General features: G+C 47.7%; 1 protein-coding gene across 6 annotated transcripts in view; it reads left to right on the top strand.

Annotated features, from left to right (window-relative positions):
- RABGEF1 (RAB guanine nucleotide exchange factor 1) overlaps positions 1–19721 on the top strand; it is a 40085-nt gene extending 20364 nt beyond the window's left edge. For 3 of the 6 annotated variants that reach the window (XM_044003087.1, XM_044003086.1, XM_044003089.1), the window contains exons 2-9: positions 4227–4412; positions 5841–6007; positions 11812–11981; positions 13436–13517; positions 14277–14409; positions 15252–15343; positions 16528–16784; positions 17603–19721. In XM_044003087.1, coding sequence (XP_043859022.1) covers positions 4234–4412; positions 5841–6007; positions 11812–11981; positions 13436–13517; positions 14277–14409; positions 15252–15343; positions 16528–16784; positions 17603–18001 — 1479 coding nt within the window. In that variant the 5' untranslated portion in view covers positions 4227–4233 and the 3' untranslated portion in view covers positions 18002–19721. Of the gene's footprint in view, positions 1–3967; positions 4070–4226; positions 4413–5840; positions 6008–11811; positions 11982–13435; positions 13518–14276; positions 14410–15251; positions 15344–16527; positions 16785–17602 lie in introns of those variants that run through there. The other 3 variants (XM_044003091.1, XM_044003090.1, XM_044003088.1) reach the window with 2 other exon arrangements.
- Positions 19722–22302: the final 2581 nt, after the last annotated feature.

Here is a 22302-nt window from a genome sequence, read left to right as displayed (position 1 = left end):
AACTGAGCTTAGAGTTCTAAAAACCCTTTCCAAAAAGTGAATGACCAGTCAGTTCATTAAAGCTTTTTGGTAAGTCTTTGGGAGGAAAGGGAATGGGGCTGGGAGTCAAATGATCCAGCTGAGGTCTAGCTCTGACACTCACTGCCTGGGTGACCCTGGCAAGCCACTTAACCTCTCTGGATCTCAGTGTCTTGATCTGTAAAGTGGTCTCTAAATCTCTGAGTCTTTGAGTCCCTAAAATGACTAATCAGTGAAGTTTGCTTAAGGAATTGAAGAATTTCACATGTTTGTTCTTAAACAGTGCCAGCTGTCCGTTGGGTGTAATGTAAATCGCGTTACTGGTTCTGGCTGATTTGCCCCAGAAGCATTGACTGGCACAGCTGGGTAGAGCTGGCAACCCTTTCCTTCATCAGAGGCGAGAGCTAAAGGGGCCTCCCCAAGGTTCTGCCCCTTGTTACCATGGGGTAGTGGGATAGCAAATGATCTGATTGAAAAGTGGGAGAGAAGGGGCGTCAGAGGCAGAGAGAGGATGAGCAGCCGGGTCTCCAGTGGGCCCTCCCCAGCCAGGGTTTCTCCACCACAGTCCAACGTTTCTGAGCCTCTATTTATGTGCTGTCCTTGGAAAACTCAGAGGTCTCTCATTTCTGCCCAACTAGAACCCAGATGGGTGGTGACCAGTTGGAAGGGACTTCACAGGGGAAGGCACCGTGGAGGGGTAGACTTGCCTTCAGATTCTAGCAAGGCTACTGCACAGGTCCTGTGTGAGCTTATACAAGTCATGTCACTCCCCTCACCTCTCTTCTTCATCTGCATTATCTCTGAGGCCCCCTTCATATGCTTAAGTAATTAGTGAAATAGGCAGGGAGCAGTTGGTGCAGTGTATAGAGCGCCAGGCCTGCAATCCTGCTTCAGACAGTCACTAGCTGTGTGACCCCGGACAAGTCACTCTGCCTCTGTCTCCCTCAGTTTCTTCAACTGGAAAATGGGAATAATAATAGCATCTACCTCCCAGGATTGTTGTGAAGGTTAAATGAGATTCTATTTGTAAAGTGCTTTATACAGTGCCTGACACATGCTAGCTATCAGTATCATATAATATTCTTTTATATTATATATTCATATTTGAGGTTCATGACTAGATAGAGAAGGCATTTGTTTACCACATACCCTGTGTAATCTGTTAAGCATGTTGGGTCCTGTGCTAGGCTGAAGGTTGTCTTATGGGGAAGTTTAATATAAGGGATGTGTTCTTTTCAGCAAAAGTACCCGGATTGTTCGGATGGTGCCTTCCCTTCTCCTTCCTCTCCCTTCTGGGTTGAGATTCTTGAACTCGGACCCTGACTCCTTCTATCCCGCCCCCTGGCCTTTTGTTCTCTCATGTGCCCCAGGAAGTTCAGGCCTCCCCTTCAGCCTCCAAAGCATGACCTCGCAGGGTACGCTCCTCCCCCTTTTTCCAGCCGCAATTTGTGCCCTCTTCCCCTTGGAGAGCAGAGACGGGCTTCTTTGCTTAGAGTTGTATCATCAGTGCTTAGCACAGTGACTTCTATGGAGTAAATGTTCTAAAAACGCTCTCTTGTTAATGTGCCACTGGTTCTGGCCTGAGCAGTGATCAGTATCTTTTTTTTTTTTTCTTCTGGGTCAATGAGGGTTAAGTGACTTGCCCAGGGTCACATAGCTAGTAAGTGTCAAGTGTCTGAGGCCGGATTGAAACTCAGGTACTCCTGAATCCAGGGCCAGTGCTTTATCTACTGCACCACATAGCTGCCCCTAGTGATCAGTATCAAAGAAGGTTTTGAAGAATCTGAATTCACGGGCAGCTCACCCCCTTTGGCCGTCTCTCACCCTGATCAGCCCGTTTTAAATGGCAGGTGCCAAACCTGGTCTTCAGAGTCAGCAGAGCAGAGTGTTGGTAAGTCTGACTTTTACAGGTTAGATCTGTGATAGAAGACTTCAACTACTGGATGCTTAGGGAAAGATCAATGCTGCTTCTGGACTATTCGGGAATCTTTGGGGAGACTGGCAAAGATGACAGTAGGGGGGCCTCCCACGGTGGGGGGGGTATCAAAGATTTAGCTCACTGGAAGGATGGGTGGGCCTACAGTCTTGTTCCCCAGAGGGAGATCACTGATTTAGGCCACAGAGGAGAGACCAGCGCAGGGACTGTGGAAGGGAGAGCTTCTATTTGGGGGGAGTGAGATAGGTGCTTAAAATTTTTAAATGGAAAAAAAGAGCATCCATGAATCACTGCAGCAATAAAAGGAGAGCATCTGAAAGTTCAGAAGCAGGGCGATGTTGGAACTGCCAATGTTAAATTTGAAAGATTTTTTTAAAAAGCTACGTGTAGTGGAGATTTATGGCTTCATATACAGTGCTTTTAGGTGATTTTCTGTTCTTTGTCAAGGAAAAGATTTATGTTTTTGGTTCAAGTTCATAATGGTAAAAAAAAAAGGGGGGGGAGGAAATGAAAGCCTTCAAAACTCCATCTTGAGCAGTTATCATTTCAGAAGCCTTACAATGAAACTTGGCTCCTGCCTCTTGGCAAAAGAGGTGATGGGTTCGAGGTGCCAACAGAAGCCTGTTTTCAGTCACAGCCAATCTGCGGATGTTTTTGCTTGACTCTGCTCCCTGAAGCAGGACATTCATTCCCTTCCTTCTGACTTGGTTCACCATCCCACTCACCACAGTGCCTGTTCTAAGCGTTCCTGTCTCTCATCCAGCCTTCCATGGCACCTCCTTCTCCACCCCTCTCAGATGAGGACCTCTCATCATACTTCAGTGAAACAATTGAGACTATCCACAGAGAGTCCCATCTTTCCACTTTTTCCGTATCTCACTTTAGTTAACATCTTCCCTTACTGTTTTCTCCTTCACTCCTGTCTCTTATGAAGAGGGAACCCTTCTTTCCAAGAGAAACCCATCTCTATCCATTGTTTATCCCATCCATTCCTATCTTCTCTAGCCCCTTACTATTATCATCCTTATTGGGCAGGTAGGTGGCACAGTAGTTAGTTTTTTGCCTTGCCTGGAGTCAGGAGGATCTGAGTTCAAATTTGGCCTCAGTCACTTCCTAGCTGTGTGACCTGGGCAAGTCACTTCACCCTGTTAGCCTCAGTTTCCTCATCCGTCAAATCAGCTGGAGAAGGAAATGGCAAACCAGTCCAGTATCTTTGCCAAGAAAACTCTAAATGGGATCATGAAGAGTTGGATGGGACTGAACAACAGCAGAAGAGGAAGTTCACAGCTTCATATGCAATCTTCTTTTCTGTTCTTTGGGTATTGAAATGCTTATATTTGTTAAGTTCATGATAAAGTACTACATAAGTGATAGCTTTTCTGATGCTATGATCTATAGTCTGTTTCTACCCAAAGGATTTCCTTTCTGAGATTCTAGAATGGCTCCTCTTCCTCCAACCCCTGACTCTGTATCTAGTGAATGCAAGGAGAAAGTAGATATTTGCAAAATGACTCAGCCTAACCAGATTGCTAAAGTCTGTCATCAGAAAAGTTGAATTGCAGAAAGCTGCGCCAACTGTTGGCATTCTTGTCCCCAATGTCATCACTCTCTTTGGGAATCCACTTTTTCAAATTAGAAAGATTCTTTCTCCTTAGTACCTAAAAAAGGAAAAGAATGTGCTAATATACTTCCCTGCTTTCATAATCCCCCCAACATGAATCTTTCATTGGTTTCCTTCTCATGGGTCACCCAGCTGACAGACACGGTTTCTTATGTGAATCTGCAGGAAGTGTCACATCAAATCTCAAAGAGAAACTCCTCCATTGACCAATGGAGGCGTGGTTGTTGGGAACAAAACAGCCCTGTCACTTCCCAGAGTCACTGATGCCTTAACTGCCCCCTCCTTCCTCTTAAGTTCAGCATTACTGTATAAAGGATGTGTATATAAATATTTCTTCCGAGGCAGAAAGCCAAAGGAAACACCGGAGAGTAAGAGAACACTGCTGTATCGAAGACTGGTGTTGGGGGGGTAAAAACTACCTGACAAGGACCCACTTTGCCCTCCAGGGTGTCCTTCTGGCCTCATCTGCTAACCCCTCCTTTGGTCTCAAGAAGGTGAGCTGATGACCTGGCCACCTTTTCTCCCCTGGTTTTGGGAGGATTCAGGGCTACATAAGAATTCCATTGGGTTTCGCTGTTCTTCCTTCCCCTGCAGTAGGATAGCCAGGTTCTGAGAAGTTCTCACTCCCTTCTTGTGTTCCTTGGTTAACAGAAGGAAGATGAGTCTTAAATCTGAGCGGAGAGGGATCCATGTGGACCAGTCGGAGCTCCTGTGCAAGAAAGGATGCGGTTATTACGGCAACTCGGCTTGGCAGGGCTTCTGCTCCAAGTGCTGGAGGGAGGAATATCACAAGGCCCGGCAGCGGCAGATTCAGGAGGACTGGGAGCTGGCTGAACGGTGAGGGGCTGAAGGTGTTCCCTGAGAACTAATCCTTTTCCTGCTCCCATACACTGGATTGTCAGCAGGCTGACCGGGGAAAAGGGCATCTCCTCACTACCTTTTCATTCCTTGTTAGGTCTGATTACGATGGAGCATTTACTATATCCTAGAAATTATAGAAGGTCTGAGCTGATGGGGGTCCCCAGCTACAGACGAGGAAACTGAGGCCCAGGGAAGTCAAGGGATTTGCCCCCAGTTCCAACAAGTACTGACTGGCAGAGGGAGGATTTGAACTCAGTTCCTCTGATTCTGAATTCATTGCTTTCTGCTACCTTTGGCTGCCTGTTGTATTCCCTGATTGTTTTCTGTGTGTGAGTCCTGTTGGAGAAGCTAGACTGAGACTATAACCCTCTTGAGGGCAAAGACTTATGCCCTTCATATCCCAGTAATAGATGATCAATAAATATTATTGGATACTTAGTAAATATGATCGGTTGTTTTGAGGTATAAAGCCTTACCCTAAAAATGATGTAGATAGTCCAAGGTGGTTTGTATTCCCCAGAAATGAGATTGTAATAAAATTTGAAAGATGGGAACAACTAGTAAACTGGGCAGATGGATAGCTAGACAGACACACAGACAGACAGAGCAGGCTTGTGTGACGGGCACTCAGCTACGTGCTGGGGGTGCAAATAAAAACAAGTAAGCCAGTATCTGCTCTCAAGGAGCAGACATTGTAGTGGGAGAGCACTCAGTGCTGTGACTAGAGATGACCAGGAAGTGCTTTGGAGACCTGGAAAAGAAAAGGCCAAAGCTGGTAAACACGGGCCAGGGAGGAGCACGGGCCAGGGAGGTGCCCAGGGCAGAGAGCTGTTTTCTGATGGAGAGAAAACGGATGTGATAACTTGACATGTCTGGGAAATGCTAGTGATTTGACCATAAATTTGTGAAAAATGCTTGTTCCGGGCAGCCTCTTTCTTGCTGCTGCACCCCAAGGGTCTCTAGGCCATTGGCCCAGGAGCTCAGATGGCCCTTGAGAATCTTTGCTGGCTCCTAGGAGTGAAGCAGATTTCAGGCATTTACGCATATCCTGGTATAAACCATGGCTCCTCTCTTCAGACATTGTGTATTCCAATTAAGGAAACCAGACAGATTCCATTCCACCAACATTTCCCAAGCCCCTGCTGCCGGGGAGCACCTTGCTAGATGTTGAGGATTCGCAGGCACCACTCACTGTTCATGGAGCAAGGGGTGGAGGGCGCATTGTGAAGTAGGAGAACTGTCTTTTTCCAGACCTTCTGGACAGATTTAGCATCTGGCCCTTAAACTCCAGCTCCTCCCCAGATTATTGAGTCCAGAGGAAATCCTCTGAGGCCCAAGGGAAACCCCTTTCCCTGGAACATTAACATCCCCACTTATCCACGCCTCTCCCCTCTCGCCTCACAGGCTCCAGAGGGAGGAAGAAGAAGCCTTTGCCAGCAGTCAGAGCAGCCAAGGGGCCCAGTCCCTCACCTTTTCCAAATTTGAGGGAAAGAAAACCAACGAGAAGAGTCGCAAGGTCACAACAGTGAAGAAATTCTTCAGCGCCTCCTCCCGCGGTGGCCCCAAGAAGGGTAACCGTCCCCTCCTCTGTCTGTGAGGGCCCGAGGGCTGGGTGCCAGGGGTAGAGTTAGGAAGCCTTGGGAGAGCACAGGCCCCAGTTTGGAGCAGAGCATGAGCCAGTCACCACGCTGGGAGTTGTTCATTTAGAAGTTTGTGTCTCACAGGTGATAACTTTCCAAGGATGAAGAGTCTCTGGGGAATAGAAATAGAGTCATTTGTATGGGATCATTCATTGCACTCAAGGGACTCAAGCTTTCCAGGGCTATTTTTTCTGGTCTTAGCATGGTCCCTCCCATATATGGCTCATTACAGGGCTTGGTCCCCAGGTTTGAATCTCATTTGAGAGGGAGAAAGGTTCCCACGCCCAGGACACAGCTAGTTTCTCAAGACCAGGTCTGCCGATTTGGGCCCCCTCCATTGCCTCTGTAAAAACCACCTGGCACTAGAAAGAAAGCTTTGCTTGTGTGGAGATGGTCCTGGCAGAGGAAGTTCTAAGACTGAGCCGCAGGAGCCTGGCTTATTATCTCTGAGCAGCTGTTGTTCAGTTGCTGCCCACTTTGAGGGGTATTCCATTCCTCAAAGCCCCAGGAGAGTCCAGAGTTGGGCCACAGTCTGTCCCGATGGCAAGGGAATGAATGAAACTAGCTCCTTCGGGGCCTTGCTGGTCCTAGGCTTTCTGGAGCTTGTTGCTATTTTTCTCATTAAGAGGAAAGTTCCCTTTTAACTAAAACATAGCCTGTTTACAAAGTTCATACTCTCTGTCTTCTGTGTGATCTGAATGCCCAGCACTTGCCTGGCTTCTTGACTCTTATTCAAGTTGGCATATTGGGTGATTCGTAGTGGGAGGGGAGGGGATCTATGTCCAGTGTCTGAGCAAAGAACGGGATTCCCAGCAGATTGCATTTCTGAGACAATGAATCCCTGGAATGGGGACAGCTCCTGCAGCTCTGCTGGACACTTAGCGTATTATGAAAGCTGAGCCACTTGAGCCCAGTTATTGGCTCAGCCTTTTTCTCTGGAGTTATTTTGTCAACTCTGGGAGAAAACCCATCAGTTTTGAGAATTGGCCATGTCGGGCTAAGTGGTGTAAGCCAGGTAAAGAGGCTGTGGCTACAGGGTTGGAAGATAGAGACAGGTTAAGGGACCATGGCCTGTCAGAGCCAGGAGAGTTCCACGTGCTCTCACCAAGTCGCCCCTAACGTCTGTCTGACGTAGAAATCCCCGCGTGCAGCCCCAGGTTCGGAGTCCAATTTTCTGCTGATGTGCACGATGGCCATGTGTCCAGGCTCTTCTCTGGGGCTTAAAAATGTTGTATGGTGAAGGACTATTAGGGAGCCTGTGAAGTTTGTTATGTAAAGAGCATTGCTCATGTGACACAAAGCTTGCTCGCTTTCTTTCAAAAGAAAACTGGTGCTTTTGATCTTGAAGCTTTTGCATGGAAGTAAAATGTCCTTTTATTGATAAATGAGAGTCTTCCAATCATTTCACATCTTTGGAGAAATATGGTATGAGTGAAGAGGTCTCGGAAATCACATTTTTAAAAAATGACTTGTGCCTGTATTTCCACATCAGAAGAGCCCCTTTTGGGGGGTGTTAACTGGGATGCTTCCTGAGCTCTGCGCTGGTTCTTGGGCACAGTGGGCAGCACCCTGAATGGGTCTGGCTGCCTCGGTGGGCCTCACACGCAGCCTCTGAGCCCAGCACAGTCCCAGGCACATGGCTTCTCACGTGCTGGATTCCTCCTTTTCATTCTCCCATCACTTGCTTTTCTTGCTTTTGGTGTTTTTCTTGCTCCTGCATTTATTTCAGTGGCTCAAGAGAAAACTCTTAAGCAAGGACAGCTTGGGAGGGAGCGAAATGCTGACAACCTGCTCAGGGACTTGAAGGGGATTTTCACTCCCGCCTGGGAGCTGGCCTCGCCTTTGGAAGGTAACCTTGAAGGTAACCGGGCAGAACTGCCTGGCGCTGCCCCTTAGATGGAGTGAGCTCACTTAGGTGACTCTGCAGTCTGCAAACTGAGGTTGTGCCAGCTCAGACTCCTGCAGCAGGGGAAAGGGGGAGGTCTCCCAAACCAGTGTGGGTGTGGGAGCATCCACCCCATGCTGAATCCTTTCTTTAAATGCCTCAGAATGTCCCTCTGAGCGCAATTGCTTTGGATCTCAAAGAACCATCTTTACGAAGAACTCCACATGTGGGTGGTTTAATAAGCTCATTGGACCTACAAAACCAAGTGCTCCAAAGCCCTTTTCTTCAGGACTAAAATCTTCCATTCTGGGCTGTGTTTACACACACACACACACACACACACACACACACACACTTAAAGAACCCTGCATGCCCTGAAGATATGCATGTGAGCTTTCTTTATTCTGTGGCTAGAAATCCCTGAAGTATATATGCATGGGGGTGCCAATATCACATCTTAGAAGTGACCAAAATATGCCTTTGGGCATGGGTTAACTCAAGAAAATCTCGAGGGGAAAAATGTGTAAATATGAGTAAGATGGGAGGCCTCAGTCCGATTGGAAAGCCTGCAGACTCTCTTTGGACACCTGATGGAGAGTTGGACTAAGGACCTGCACAAGTGCCCCATTTGTATCAGGAGCATGGGCAACGTGCAGCTGTGGCTGCTACAGACTTTTGAAACTGGGTTCCCTTCAGTGGCACAACCCTAGTTGCAAACTCAAAAGCTTCTGTCCTTGCTCTGACTTCTTCTTGCATGGAAGGGTCTAGCTGGGAAACTGGAATAGCAGTGGGGTGATACACTAGACTAGCCCTGGCCTGGCTTGTCCTCATCAATGGGACCCTTCCTCCATCTTCTTTTGTAGTGGCTCATTCCTAGCTTAGCCTTCCTCAGCCCTGGGATGGAATGAGCCTATTGGAGGGGGAGGGGAAGGGGCTCTCTCAGACTTGCTTTGCTTAAGCAAGGAGCTTAGCTTCCATGTATAGCATAGCACTGTGTTTTGTCTACACCTGAACCTCTGTGAATATTTATGGATTGATTTTGAATTTGAAAAGACTGCAGGATTCATCTATTGGATTTTCTAGTACCGGAAGTGGGATACTTAAAACTTCTGGCTTGGGCCAGCTAGGTGGCGCAGTGGATAGAGCACCGGCCCTGGAGTCAGGAGTACCTGAGTTCAAATCTGGCCTCAGACACTTAACACTTCCTAGCTGTGTGACCCTGGGCAAGTCACTTAACCCCAATTGCCTAAAAAACAAAACAAACAAAAAACCAATAAATAAATAAATAAATAAATAAAGGTGACATAAAAACAAAACATAAAAACTTCTGGCTTGCTGCTGCAGTACAGGCACTGCTCTCCACTGGGGCCCACAGGATTACTTTCAGTGGTCACCTGGCAGGCAGTTTCCACTTGAGCAGTAGGCATAATTGCAAAAGGAGTGTGTATGTTTTTTCTTTCCCATCTTCCTTTCCACTGCGAGGCCATAACTGGGCCAGCCCCCTCCCAAGTTCCCTCTGTTCCATAATTTTGTTCTATGCCTCCCTTTCCCCATCCTCCAATCAAAATTCTCATTCCTTTAGGGGAAGATGACCTCAGGTATTTGGAAAGAAAAAAATTGACTGAACAATTTTAGAGTAATTCGCACAAAGGTGCCTATGGCTTAACCACCCTAGGAGATGTCTGCATTTGAAAATTTGTTCATTCAAAACATCCTCAAACTGGGGAAGTGTTTGGGGAGATGGAGGTCCTCTAGCCTTATGACTCGTACTTAGTAGGTAGCTTAATGTTTATTGAATAGGAATATTTTTGCCACGTGGGTGGCTGCCATTCCCTTATGCAGTGATGAGAGAAAGAACAGCGATCTCGGCAGCTTGACTTCTGAAAAGTCCTCTGCTTGCTTTGTGTAGTGCCATCTCACTGGAATCTCAGGAGGCTTTATTCTCGCCATTTTGTAGAGATCCGTGAGATGGAGTGACTTGGCTGAGGTGACTCAGCTAGTCAGGGTCGGGTTGGGCCCACGTTGAACACTTTATCCACCAAATACCTTTCTGCCTCTCTCCAAGTTACATAAATTCTTTGAGCCTCAGTTTCTTCATCTGTAAAATGAGAGTTGGGCTTCATGATCTTCAAGATCTCTTCCTGCTTTCACTAGATGGTCCTCAGATTCCTTCTGTACTGTGTTGGATTGAAAGGAAACTTAAATTCTTAAGCTCACAACATTCTATCAAACTTTTGAAGGGAAGTCAGAAAAATCACTTTTCAAAAGAGAATGTGGAGGAAGCTAGTGCAGTGGTGCAGTGGATAAAACACTGGTCCTGGATTCAGGAGGACCTGAGTTCAAATCTGGCCTCAGACACTTGACACTTACTAGCTGTGTGACCCTGGGCAAGTCACTTAACCCCAATTGCCTCACCCAAAAAGAGAGAGAGAGAGAGAATGTGCCTTTTACCTTTTTAATATCAAGTCATGATTTAAAATTACATGTAAATTTTGTTCTAAGTGAAATTGAAAACCCATTTTCTTTCTGCTGTATTTTCTTATGCTACCTGGGAAAACTTGGCCCTGTTGCTTTAACATAAGAAAGATTAAAGAAGACAGGAGCTAATGTTGTATCATCTTAATTGCCAATTAATACCCTATCAAAGAAGAGGTAGATTTCTCAATTTGATAGCTCCAGTTATTAGAGTGGATCATCTACCAACTAGCTGTCCCATGATTCCTCCATTGAATAAATTCATCACTCTAATTGGGATATTGAGTTTTATTGTCTTAAACCTTCACTGAAGTTGAGTCATTTGTGTTTCATGCATAAAATCCAAAGATGTTAACACTGAGATGATGGAGTAAGTAGATTTTTCTTCTTCAGAAAAATGTTTCCTTCATGAGTTTACTATTTTTCTTCCTGGTGGGCATCCCTAGTTAGCAGAAGTGGTTCCTCTACATTTGGAGTGGGGTGAAAGCTGCAGAATTCTGGTGGGAAGGTTGGCGAGGCCCAGCAAGCCAAGATTTTGTTGAGGAAGGTTCTTTTTCTTTGGAAGAGCTCTGACCTTTTTACTCATGTGTATCGCTATGGAATCCCAGTCCTTTTTTGCATGTGGAAGTGGGTTTGATTTGTGGGGTGGGGGAGGGAAGGGAGAAGGAGTTGATGTTTGGAATGGACTGATGGGAGACTGTTTTCAGTCTCTATGGTCCATCATGTTCATATACAGCAATCATTTAAACTTATTCTTTCCTGTTGAATGGGGCTGACAGACAGACTGGGAGGTGCATGAGATCATTTGAGACCTTGCTGGTTTAAATCCAGTTTCTTCCTTTCTGTCAAGTATAGGGTGGGATGAATGGTGGATGTTGAGAGAGGCCAGGGCGGCCAAATCGTTTCTTAAACCGCCCACAATTCTCTCGAGGACTTATGCACATCTGCCCACTATCTGTTTGCCTACTATTTTGTGAACTCCAATTTTGGGGGACAAAATACGCCTTCCAAAAAAAAAATATGCCTTCCAAATCCTTGGTGGCATCAGAGTGAGTGACTCAAGGCCCCAGGCAGGGCATCACGGTGATCTCCACAGCGAACAGCATGAGGGCTGAAGCACAAACACTGCCCATCAGCAGCTCGCCCTTGGGTCGGAACACTCCGGAACGTACTTTCATTAAGACCTGTGGTTGCTAGTTGTTTGCTGAAGCTCAGCATGGTTAGGCAAGTTGGCTGATATGTAGATGTAAAACACTCTGCATTCCTTTTTAACCTGGGTTATAAATAACTCCAGTGGCCTTAAGTTACAGACTTTAAACCATCTCAGGCATGGATCGTTTCCCTTGATGAGCCTGACAATGTTTGCTCTTTCCAGCAGAGATTCAAGAGGCAAAAGCTGCCAGCCCTTCCATAAACCGGCAGACCAGCCTGGAGACAGACAGGGTGTCCAAGGAGTTCATAGAGTTTCTCAAGACCTTCCACAAAACCGGCCAAGAGATCTATAAGCAGACCAAGAGCTTTTTGGAAGCCATGCATCACAAGAGGGTAGGTGGCCGGCAGTCACAATCGGCACATTGAACTGGATGAAGAAACTTGGGTCACATGAAGAAGGTGCCCATGGCCACACAGCAAGCCTGTGGCACAGCCAGAGCCCCAGTCTTCTTCTCTCGCCTTCCACCGCCTTCATCCTGAGTCTGTTTGGGCCCCTTGTTAGCGTGGGAAGCCCAGCAGTGAGGTTCGTGGGGCAGGGTCGGTAGCCTGTGCTCCCACTCCTCTTCCCTTGGCTTTCTCAGATCCAGCCTTAAGCCTGACATAGTCCCAGGCTGTGGCGGGCCAGGAACAACACAGTGCTGCTTTCTCTACTGACTTCTTTCCATCGTACTCATTGGGAAACCTGGCAGAACAGGCAGGTCAGCTTTTGTCTAGGTCTAGAAAGGACCTGAGAGCTCATTCGGCCCGGAGCCCTCATTTTTTAGAAGAATCTGAGGCCCAAGGTCGCCTACTGAATTCCCTGCAGAACCAAAATGACTCCCAATGCCGGGGGTGGGGCAAGGAGAAGGGAGATGTGCATGTGACCCCTCTGATGCCCAGGAAGTCAGAAGGAGCCTCTGCCCCGCCCTCAAGTCCTTCCACAAAGCTTTGCCCAGGCTGCCCCAGGCCTGGGACTCTGTGCTGCCTGGAGTCCCTTGTGCATCCCCAGGCTCAGCTCCAGGGCTGCCTACTTTCCTCTCTCCCTCCCTCCCTTCCTCCCTCCATCTGAAGGCTGTTCCAGTTTCTATTCCTGTCCTCACCCCCACCCCCACTTGTCTCTTTGTGTTCAGTTTGCTTGGAGCCTGTATTATTTATCTGAACCCTCCCTTTTGTGTCTGTCTCCCCAGCACCTGACCAGGATCTGGCCCTTAGGAAGCACCAGGACAGACAATGGTTTAGTTTGTCCATATAGCCCTTGGCGTCCCTCTCTGCTCAGTGAGCAGTGGTCTGGCTCCCCTGAGTTGTGTTTGATCAGACAGTGCAGCCTCGATTTACCTCTCCATGAGCTGCCTGTCAGCAAGCTGGTGCTGACGGTTAATCACTCTTCCTTTGTATTTACTGAGGTTAGGGGAAGGGCCTCTGGGAGAAAACTGGTTGGGGGAGAGGGGTAGGAAGGAGAAGGATCTGGACATTTGCTCCAGCCTGAGGTGAGTCACTAAGGATACTTAGTATTCCTGTGTTACCTCTGGGGTCAATGATGTCCCTTAGCGTCTGAGGCCAGGAGGCAGTGGCTGGTACGGGAAGCCTTGTTTATACACAAACCACCTGGTCAGCAAGCTCTCCCCTCCACTCCCTCAGCCGAGTCAACTTCCAGAGACAGTATTGAGAGGATGGCTTGGGTCAGGTCTGCCAAAGGGAGTTGTTGTCAGAGACTTCCCTGTGTTCTTAGACTAGTAGTCACGGTTTGTTTGGGGCTGTGATGCCGACGACCTCGTCTGATTGTGTCTCATCTGACCTGTGTGTTATAGGAGCTGAGGATAGAGGAACAGTCTGAGTGCGCCCAGGATTTCTACCAGAATGTGGCCGACAGACTGCAGACCCGGGGGAAAGGTAACAGCCCCACTTCTGTCTCTGTCCTCCCATCAGCTGGTGCCAGGATGCTGGGCAGCCGTGAACCCCAGAAGGGCCAGAGCTCCCTGCTCACATGCAAGCTGTTATGCTTTGGTGGGTCAGTGGCAGACCCTCAGTCCTGGGGCATCACCAGCCGGACTTTGTCCAAGACACAGGAAACAGGCAGCAGAGTAATAAATTGGTCACAGAGCAATTCATCCTGGCTCTGAGATTCCTCGAGCTGGTATGTACTTAGAACATGTGCTGGGCTCTCCAGCAGACACCGTCTGATGGACTTTTGCCCCAGGGAAGTGAGAGGAAGAGCCCTAGCTCATTCCAGGCTTTGCTTCTGCCAGCTGGAATGTTTCTCTTAAGCAGGGAGGGGCAGCTCCCCACATTGAGTTCTGGGCATTGAGCCCAGCTTTGAGAGGGCTTTGAGTGTCCCCTCAGACTAGACTTTTTATCCCACATTCACCTCTTTCTAATCCCACAAAACAGAACAGGCCGAGAGTTCAAAAAGGATGGCGCACACCCGTGTCTGTCTGTGCATGTGTGCATACATGTGTGCATACATTCACTTGGGTGGGGTTACTCCCAAGGTGTGTGAACTGTCAGATTTCTCCCCCATATTTAATATTACTCTACACTCATACCAGGTTGGTGATATCAGGGCATTTTTAGCTGCTGAGGAAATGCTAACAAAAGGGCCTCAGCTTGACCTGGGGATTTCTAATAGATGTGAACATGTGTCTTTCCCAGTGCCCCCAGAGAAGATGGAGAAAGCGATGGATCAGATTGAGAAGTACGTCATGACGCGGCTCTACAAGTATGTGTTTTGTCCAGAAACTACTGACGATGAGAAGAAGGATCTGGCTGTTCAAAAGCGGATCAGGTGGGTGTCATCTTATTCTTGTCTAAGGAAAAATCTAGGGTGGGGGAGGGAATCGAGGCTTGTAGAATGACCACGGTACTGACTGCCAAAGGGGTATGTGGCACAGGACCGATGAGAAGCCTCTGGCTTAGTCCAGCTTCCTCATTGTATAGAGAAAGAATCCAAGCCCCCAAAGTCTATAGAAAATGCAGAGCTGTCTGATATAAGGTGGGCTGGCACGCCCAGGGAGAGTGTGACCCAGCAACTTAACTTCCATATGTGCTGCTTCCCCTTCATCCCAAGGATGTGCCAACATTGGTTCACTGCTGATGGAGGCAGAATTGGCTTCAGAACCCACATTTTCTGAGGGTGAACTGTGATAAGCCACGTCATCCCTTCTGCCATCCCTAGGGATGGAGAACAGGAGGTCCCCACTCCTGGGAGAAACCTTCTCTGAGGATAAAGCACTGGCCCTGGATTCAGGAGTACCTGAGTTCAAATCAGGCCTCAGACACTTGACACTTACTAGCTGTGTGACCCTGGGCAAGTCACTTAATCCCCATTGCCCCGCAAAAAAAAGAAAAGAAAGAAAAGAAAAGAAAAGAAACCTTCTCTGAGATAGATGTTTTTGATTCATCTTGTAAATGTTCACATTGCTTATTCCTATTGGAGGGCTTTTGGTATTTTAAGGATCCTGATGGTAACACCTCTTGGTCAGATGACAGATAATCAGGGAGCACCTGCACCGTGCAAGGCTGCTTCTCCTTGGCTGAACAAACTGGCAGGCTCAGCTGCCCACAAAGATACTTAAGAAATTTTTTCACTGGCATGGCAGATTTCCATTCATTTCTTTCTTTTTATAGAGCCTTGCACTGGGTTACTCCACAGATGCTTTGTGTCCCTGTTAATGAAGAAATCCCAGAAGTCTCTGATATGGTAGTAAAAGCCATTACAGGTCAGTGAAAGAGATTCAAGGTTTGGCTTGTCAGGGAGGGGGGAGTCTATCTTAGGCTCCTGTTGTAATGCTGGGGTGATTCACATTCTTCCTTATGGGGAGTGAGGCCCAGGACTGTAGTGCAGTGAGACTGATCAGCTACGGGGGTGGGGGGGGGGGCAGGGGCTCTGACTATTAGAAGGCCCTCCCCGAGGGCCCAGTCTTCAGTCAGAGGGGCTCACTTCTTTTTTGTCCATTGAACTAAACAGCTGTTAAATGTGGGTTCTCAAGATTTGATGCTGTGACCAGGGTACCCAGGCTGCTCAGCTGCCCTACCTAATGTGGGCTGGTGCACCGGGGGAAATGCATGATGTAGCAAGGTCATCTTCATGTGTGCAGACAATGCTCCTCACTTTCGTCAGGAGAACGTGTGGTTATGGGTTATGGGTGGGCCATCCCCAGTTTTTCTCAGTCTTTTTAGAGGTGCCATTTGTGGCAGCAAAGCACAAATTGCATCCTAAGTTCAGTCAACAAATCCACGTAGCGACTGAGCCCATGATCCTGACTCTCCTGCCAGCACCACGCTCCAAATCAGAGTTCACCAATCCAGAGTAGTCTTCCAAAGGGCATTAAGGCCTCTTCTTTCCCTGACGTTTGTTGAATTTAAGTTCATTGTGGACAAAAAAATGAAGTCCTATTTTAAGTATTTAGAGAGAGCGCAGGGACGTACCTGCTCCACCGGGCTCCTTGCCAATTTAGACCTGACTGAGTAGATTACTGAAAAAGGATTTTTTAATTTTGTGGTTGGATTCTGTTATCAGATGCAGACTCCTTCGCTTTCTGTGCGAGGGGAGTCTATATCAACTGAAGAGCTGGCCGATGTCGTGTGGGCCGCAACATCCAGGGAAAGTAGAACTCAGCAGTTTGACTTTCTTATGTGCAAAGGCTTCTGCTTTCCCCGTTGTCAGGGGAATGTGCTATGGATGCTGAGGGGGAGAGGCCTTCGAAGAACTCCTTAGCCAGACAGATCCCCTTAACAACAATGAGCTCTAACCGGGTGATTAATCCTTTTAGAAGAAATGATTCTCTCCTGACTTGTCTTGGTTTCATTCACTGGGTTTTGTTTAAAATGGGGTGAGCTTGGGACGAGATAGAAATCACATGGGAATCTCATAATCGGAGGCAACCTCTTTTCTGCTCCGTAGACATTATTGAGATGGATTCCAAGCGTGTCCCCCGAGACAAGCTGGCCTGTATCACCAAATGCAGCAAACACATCTTCAATGCCATTAAGATCACCAAGAACGAGCCAGCGTCCGCTGACGACTTCCTGCCCACCCTCATCTACATTGTTCTGAAGGGCAACCCCCCACGCCTTCAGTCCAACATCCAGTATATCACCCGGTTCTGTAATCCAAGCCGACTGATGACTGGTGAGGACGGCTACTACTTTACCAACTTGGTAAGTCTTTCGCTCATCTCTTACCCTCAGTCTGGGGGTAGGGGATGGATGAGAAACCTCAGGAACTCTGCAGGGACTCGGGGGTAACCAGAGGCTAAGGATGGGGCAGGGAGGGCTACTAGGAGCAGAGAACCGAGATTCTTGAGGGGAGGAGAAGCTGAGTAGGGCCTGGTGGATGGAGCCCACATCGACTCCCGAATACCAGACTGGGGGGGTCCAAAGACTGTGTTGATATAAAGAGCCTTGCTCCGACTTTGAAGAGCTCACACATTGTGGATGAAGAGAAGATCTGTGGCCATGAAGTCCTTAAATAGCTGTGCAAAGCAATTAGTATTTGATGGGGAGAAGAGAATGATTCTGAAGGTGAAAGGAATAGTGGCTGGGGGACTGGAGCCTGGGACGAATTGAAATGAAAGGCAGCTCTGTGAGTGTGGACGTGGACAGGAGTGGTTTGGGATGGCAAGCCAGAGTTGAGGAAGTACCTGGGGAGGAAGGCAAGGTATTTCTGGAGGGTGGGGGCAGCCCCTGGTGCCCTCCCTGGTGTGAGCCCATCAGCTGTCCCCAGACATTGTTATGCGACAGGCTAGTGTTAAGTGTTGTCACATGTGCCAAGCCTACCTCCAAGGGCTTTCTGCAGTTAAGGGTCCAGGGAGTCGTTTCTCAGAGAGGCCCTTCCTTCTCCCATCTTCCTGAAGCTTATCTACTGCAGCGTCTCCCCCTGCTCACCCCCCCAGCCCCGTCACAGAGCAAACCCCACATCGGAGAGGGGACAGTTCTGACTCACCCCTTAGGCTCACAGTCACTTTCTCCTTTCGCAGTGCTGCGCAGTGGCTTTCATTGAGAAACTGGACGCTCAGTCTTTAAATTTAAGTCAGGAAGACTTTGATCGCTACATGTCTGGCCAGACCTCTCCCAAGAAGCAAGAGTCTGAGCACTGGGCTCCTGATGCATGCCTAGGGGTTAAACAGATGTATAAGAACTTGGATCTTCTCTCTCAGCTGAACGAGCGACAAGAAAGGCTTGTGAGCCAGGCCAAGAAGCTTGAAAAAGACCTCATCGACTGGACTGATGGAATCGCCAAGGAGGTTCAGGATATTGTGGAGAAGTATCCCCTGGAAATCAAGCCCCCAAGCCAACCTTTAGCAGCCATTGACTCGGAGAATGTCGAAAATGACAAACTGCCGCCACCCCTGCAGCCGCAGGTCTATGCAGGATGATGCCCATTTAACTGGGAAGTGTTGGCTGGGACCCAGGCCCGAGTTAGGCTGTGTTACTCACTTCCTGCTGATTGGAAGCCAGCATAAAAGGAAGGACATGCTTAGGAGGGTTACTGAAGTACATTTTTCCAAGGTACAGTTTGGGGGCGGGTTAATGTGTGAGAAATACTATTTATTTGAGTTATTAAAGTAGGTAGGTTCTGAGGAGGCTTTTGTGTATTTTTTTAACTGAACCTGCCTTTTCTACACAAAGCCATTGTCATTTTTAAGAAACACTAGCATCATTAACAGATTTTTTTCCCCCCCTAAGGCTTCCTCCCAGGCATGCACTGTGATTTGGTTTCAGTTCAGTCATTGCTTCAAGTGGAAGTGCAAGGTTGTGTAGGTTTGAGAGGAACTCAATGGTACTACTGTCCCCAAGTTCGAGATTATTTTGTAATTATAAAGATGGGAAATACATTGAGGAGTAAATATGTAGAATTGTAAATATGTAAAGAAAATGGGTATTTCTGCTGTGCGTGGCAGTGTGTGAGTTTATCTTCTGAGTACAAAATGATATGTGACTGTCTGCCTTTTTAACAGCCACTGTTCATTTTTGGTTCAGCTCTTTAAAACGAGGCTGGCAGAATTGAGGTGTTTGGGCATCCAAGACTGGTCCATTTTTGTAGCATGATGACTTTGTAAGTCTGTCAGCCAGGAGGGTCAAACCCACACTAGGATCTCATTAAGGTATTGATTGTCTTCACCCCACATCGTGTCAATGGTTAAATATGTAGCCCGCTGGAAACTTTGAACCATGCTGTTGCCCAAACCATTTAGATGAACCATCTTTGTGTGAGTTTCCTTCACTCAGGGAAGCTGGCCCAGGGTTTGGATTGGGTGAATAAAGAACAGTGGTTGGGGTCAGGGGGCAGGGAGGGGCAGTAATGCAGATCAGTAGATGTCAAGGGCACCCCAGCCCCTGGGCAGAGTGGTCATGATCTCAGCCTGCGGAGAACACTTCCATTGTTGCAGTTACTTAGCCGTGCTTGTCATTTGAGCACGGTCATTGCTTTATGGACTGACCAACACAGTCATCCTGCACTCCCCACTCTGTGAATGAGAAAGCAAAGACCCCACCGTCTGTGTCACCAACTGGCATTAACCACCCGATGATGGAATGGCACATCCCGGGCACTGTGTGTCTTAACCTGACAGTTTGTGAGGCCTCCACAGGATGGAAGTCGGTATTCCAGTGGAATGTTCTCTGTCTTCTTTTCTATCCTTCTTTGGGGTCAGTCTCACCAGGACTTAACCTGTGTACCTGTAACATGCCCGTGCTTTCCCAAGGCAACCTTCTGGAGCGGTGATGTGTTACGCCATCCCACACTCTTCTACTAACGCAGCTCCCTAGTCCCTAGTGATTTCAGGCTAATCGCGGTGTGTCCCTTCCCCCCCACACACACACACACTCCATTTACTCATGTACAGCTTGTCCCAACAAGGACGGGTCCCCATAAATGCTCTGATAGATGGGCTCAGTGGCTGAGTAGCTGCTGCCCTGGCTCTTAGATGATCCATGACCCAGATGACTCTTGGGAGAAGGCTTCTTTTCCTTTGGGCTGTTCATTTCCTCACATTCTCTAGGTGCTAATCCAGGTACAGGCACAGCCTCACTGTCCGAAAGTTCTTACTGTGTACACTGCTTTTGTGGAATAAAACTGTGGATGTCCCCCTCTCATGGATGCTAAATTCTTTCAGTGATTTGCCTGACAAGAAAGTGGGTTGTGACATGGATTCATTTCACACACATCTGTCTTTGGTCAAGCCAACATTTATGTCTTGTACCTACCCATACTTGGATGTTGGAAGAATGCTCCTGTCATTGCAATGGCCTCATGACTGGATTCCTGCCTTCTGGTTTCTCCCCTTTCCAACCCATCCTCTATAAAGGTGCCAAAATCATTTTCCCATAGCACAAACCTGATGGCTCCCTTCCTCTGCTCAAGGACCTTCAGTGGCTGCCTATTGCTTCTAGGATAAAATACAGATTCCTTCTGTTAGCCTTTAAAGCCTTAGGCTTATTTCCTGTTGATTCCCTTCCCTCACTTCACATTCCAGGCTAAGTGGGGCACGAGTTACTCTCTTGAACTCAGTTCTGCCCCTTGCCCCTATGCCTCTGCTTCTCCCCCATCTGCCACAATATTTTTTTTTTTTTGGTAAGGTAGTTGGGGTTAAGTGACTTGCCCAGGGTCATACAGCTAGGAAGTGTTAAGTGTCTGAGGCTGGATTTGAACTCAGGTACTTCTGACTCTAGGGCCGGTGCTCTATCCACTGTGCCACCTAGCTGCCCCTGCCACCATTCTTAATAGCTTAAGGCTGTTGGCCAATATTTCTTCTCCCTTTCGTGGCCAGACTCCTAGTAAAAGCTGTCCACTTCCTCATTCCTCTCTCTGCACTGAAACTGCCCTGTCTAGAATTGCCAATCATTTCCTGATTGCCAAATCTGATGGTGTGTTTTTTATGTCTTCATCTGTCTCTGCAGCTTTTGTTACTATTGCTTCCCCTCTCTTCCTGTATTCTCTCCTCACTCGGTTTTCATGGCACTGCCCATATGTCTTTGACCACTCTGGCCGTCCACCCCCTTTGCTGGACCATCATGCTTCTCCAACCCACTCGTTATTGGTGCACCCCAAGGCTCTATCCTCGACCCTCTGCTTGCTCTCCTCATGGGGTGTCTCATCGGCTCCCATGGAATTGTCATCTCTTCACAGGTATGACTTTCCAGGTGTATAGATTCATCCTGAACTTTTCCTTGGATTCTAATACATCTCCTGCTGCCTTCTAGACATTACAAACTGGGTGCTGCCCCACAGGAATCTCAAACTTGGCACATTCAAACCTGAGCTCAGTCATCTTTCCCTCAACACCCACCCCTCTGCCAAATTTCCTATTTCTGTCAAGGGGATTGTTATTCTTCTGGTTATCCAGGTTCACACCATCATCCTAACTCCTCACTCCCCTTTGCCCCAGTTATTTGATTAGTTGCAAATCCTGTTTCTCCCTCCATAATATTTCTCCAATCTCTCTGCTTCTCCCCACTCACCACAGCCACCACCTTCGTTCAAACCTCATTGCCTCTCACCTGGGCTATTTCAGTAGCTTCTTAGCTGGTTTCCTTTTTTCAAGTCTCACCCTCTTCTAATCCATTAGGACTGGAGCTGCTCAAGTGATTTTCCTCAAGTACAGATCTGATGCTGTCACTCCCCAACTCAATAAACTCCAATAGCTCCCTATTGCCTTTGGGAATCAAATAGAAATCCTGTTTGGCTTTTAAAGCCCTTAGTAACCTGGCCCAAATCCACCTTTCCAACCTTGCTTCTCTTCCTGCAGATAGGTGGTCAAGTGGATAGAATGCTGGGCTGAGAGGAAGACCTGTGTTCAAATCCTGCCTTAGACACTTACTGGCTGTGTGACCCTGGGCAAGTCATAACCTCTTTCTACCGCAGTTTCTTCAACTGTAAAAGTGGGGATAATAATAGCACCTACCTCCCAGGGTCGTTAAGAGGATCAAGATAATATTTGCAAAGCGCTTAGCACAGTGCCTAGCACATAGTAGGCGCTTAATAAATGCTTGTTTCCTTCCTTCCTGTCCCTTGTAGTCCAGCATGACTAATCTGTTCCTAAGATCTGGCTGTCCCCCGTGCTTCTACTTTGTGCCTTCCTCACCTGTTTTTTCTTTTTTGTAAGATTTTAAGTTCCAAATCTGTCTCCCTCTCTCCTTTCCCTCCCCCCTCCCCAAGATGGCAAGCAGTCAGATAGAGGCACAATGTACAGATATGTACAATCATGCTGTACTACATATCCTCAGGACCTGTTTCATAGAATCCCTCACTTCCTTCCAAACTCACCTCCAAGGTCACCTTTCACATGAAGCCTTCCCTGCCTGCCCCCAAGCAATGAGCGCCTTCCCCCTCAAATGGCTGGTATTTCTTTGGCATGTACTTATCTAAATACCCGTCTTCCCTCTTGGACTGCACACTTCTTTAAGGCAAAAATGAATTCATTTTAAAATTTCATATCCCCATTAGGTAGCTCATTTCATGGCATATAGTAGTCGCTTAATAAATGCTTGTTATTTGATTGACCTCTGCAACATACTCTCTGCAGTAAAAACTGGGTTTTTTGTTTGGTTTTTTGGTTTTTTACTGAGGCAATTAGGGTTAAGTGACTTGCCCAGGGTCACACAGCCAGTAAGTGTTAAGTGTCTGAGGCCGGATCTGAACTCAGGTCTTCCTGACTCCAGGGCCGGTGCTCAATCC

This window comes from Dromiciops gliroides, chromosome 4 (genome assembly GCF_019393635.1).
Source record: "Dromiciops gliroides isolate mDroGli1 chromosome 4, mDroGli1.pri, whole genome shotgun sequence".
NCBI classification, from domain to species: Eukaryota; Metazoa; Chordata; class Mammalia; order Microbiotheria; family Microbiotheriidae; genus Dromiciops; species Dromiciops gliroides.
The sequence above is the reverse complement of the archived record's forward strand: the minus strand, read 5'-3'. Positions and strand labels throughout refer to the sequence as shown.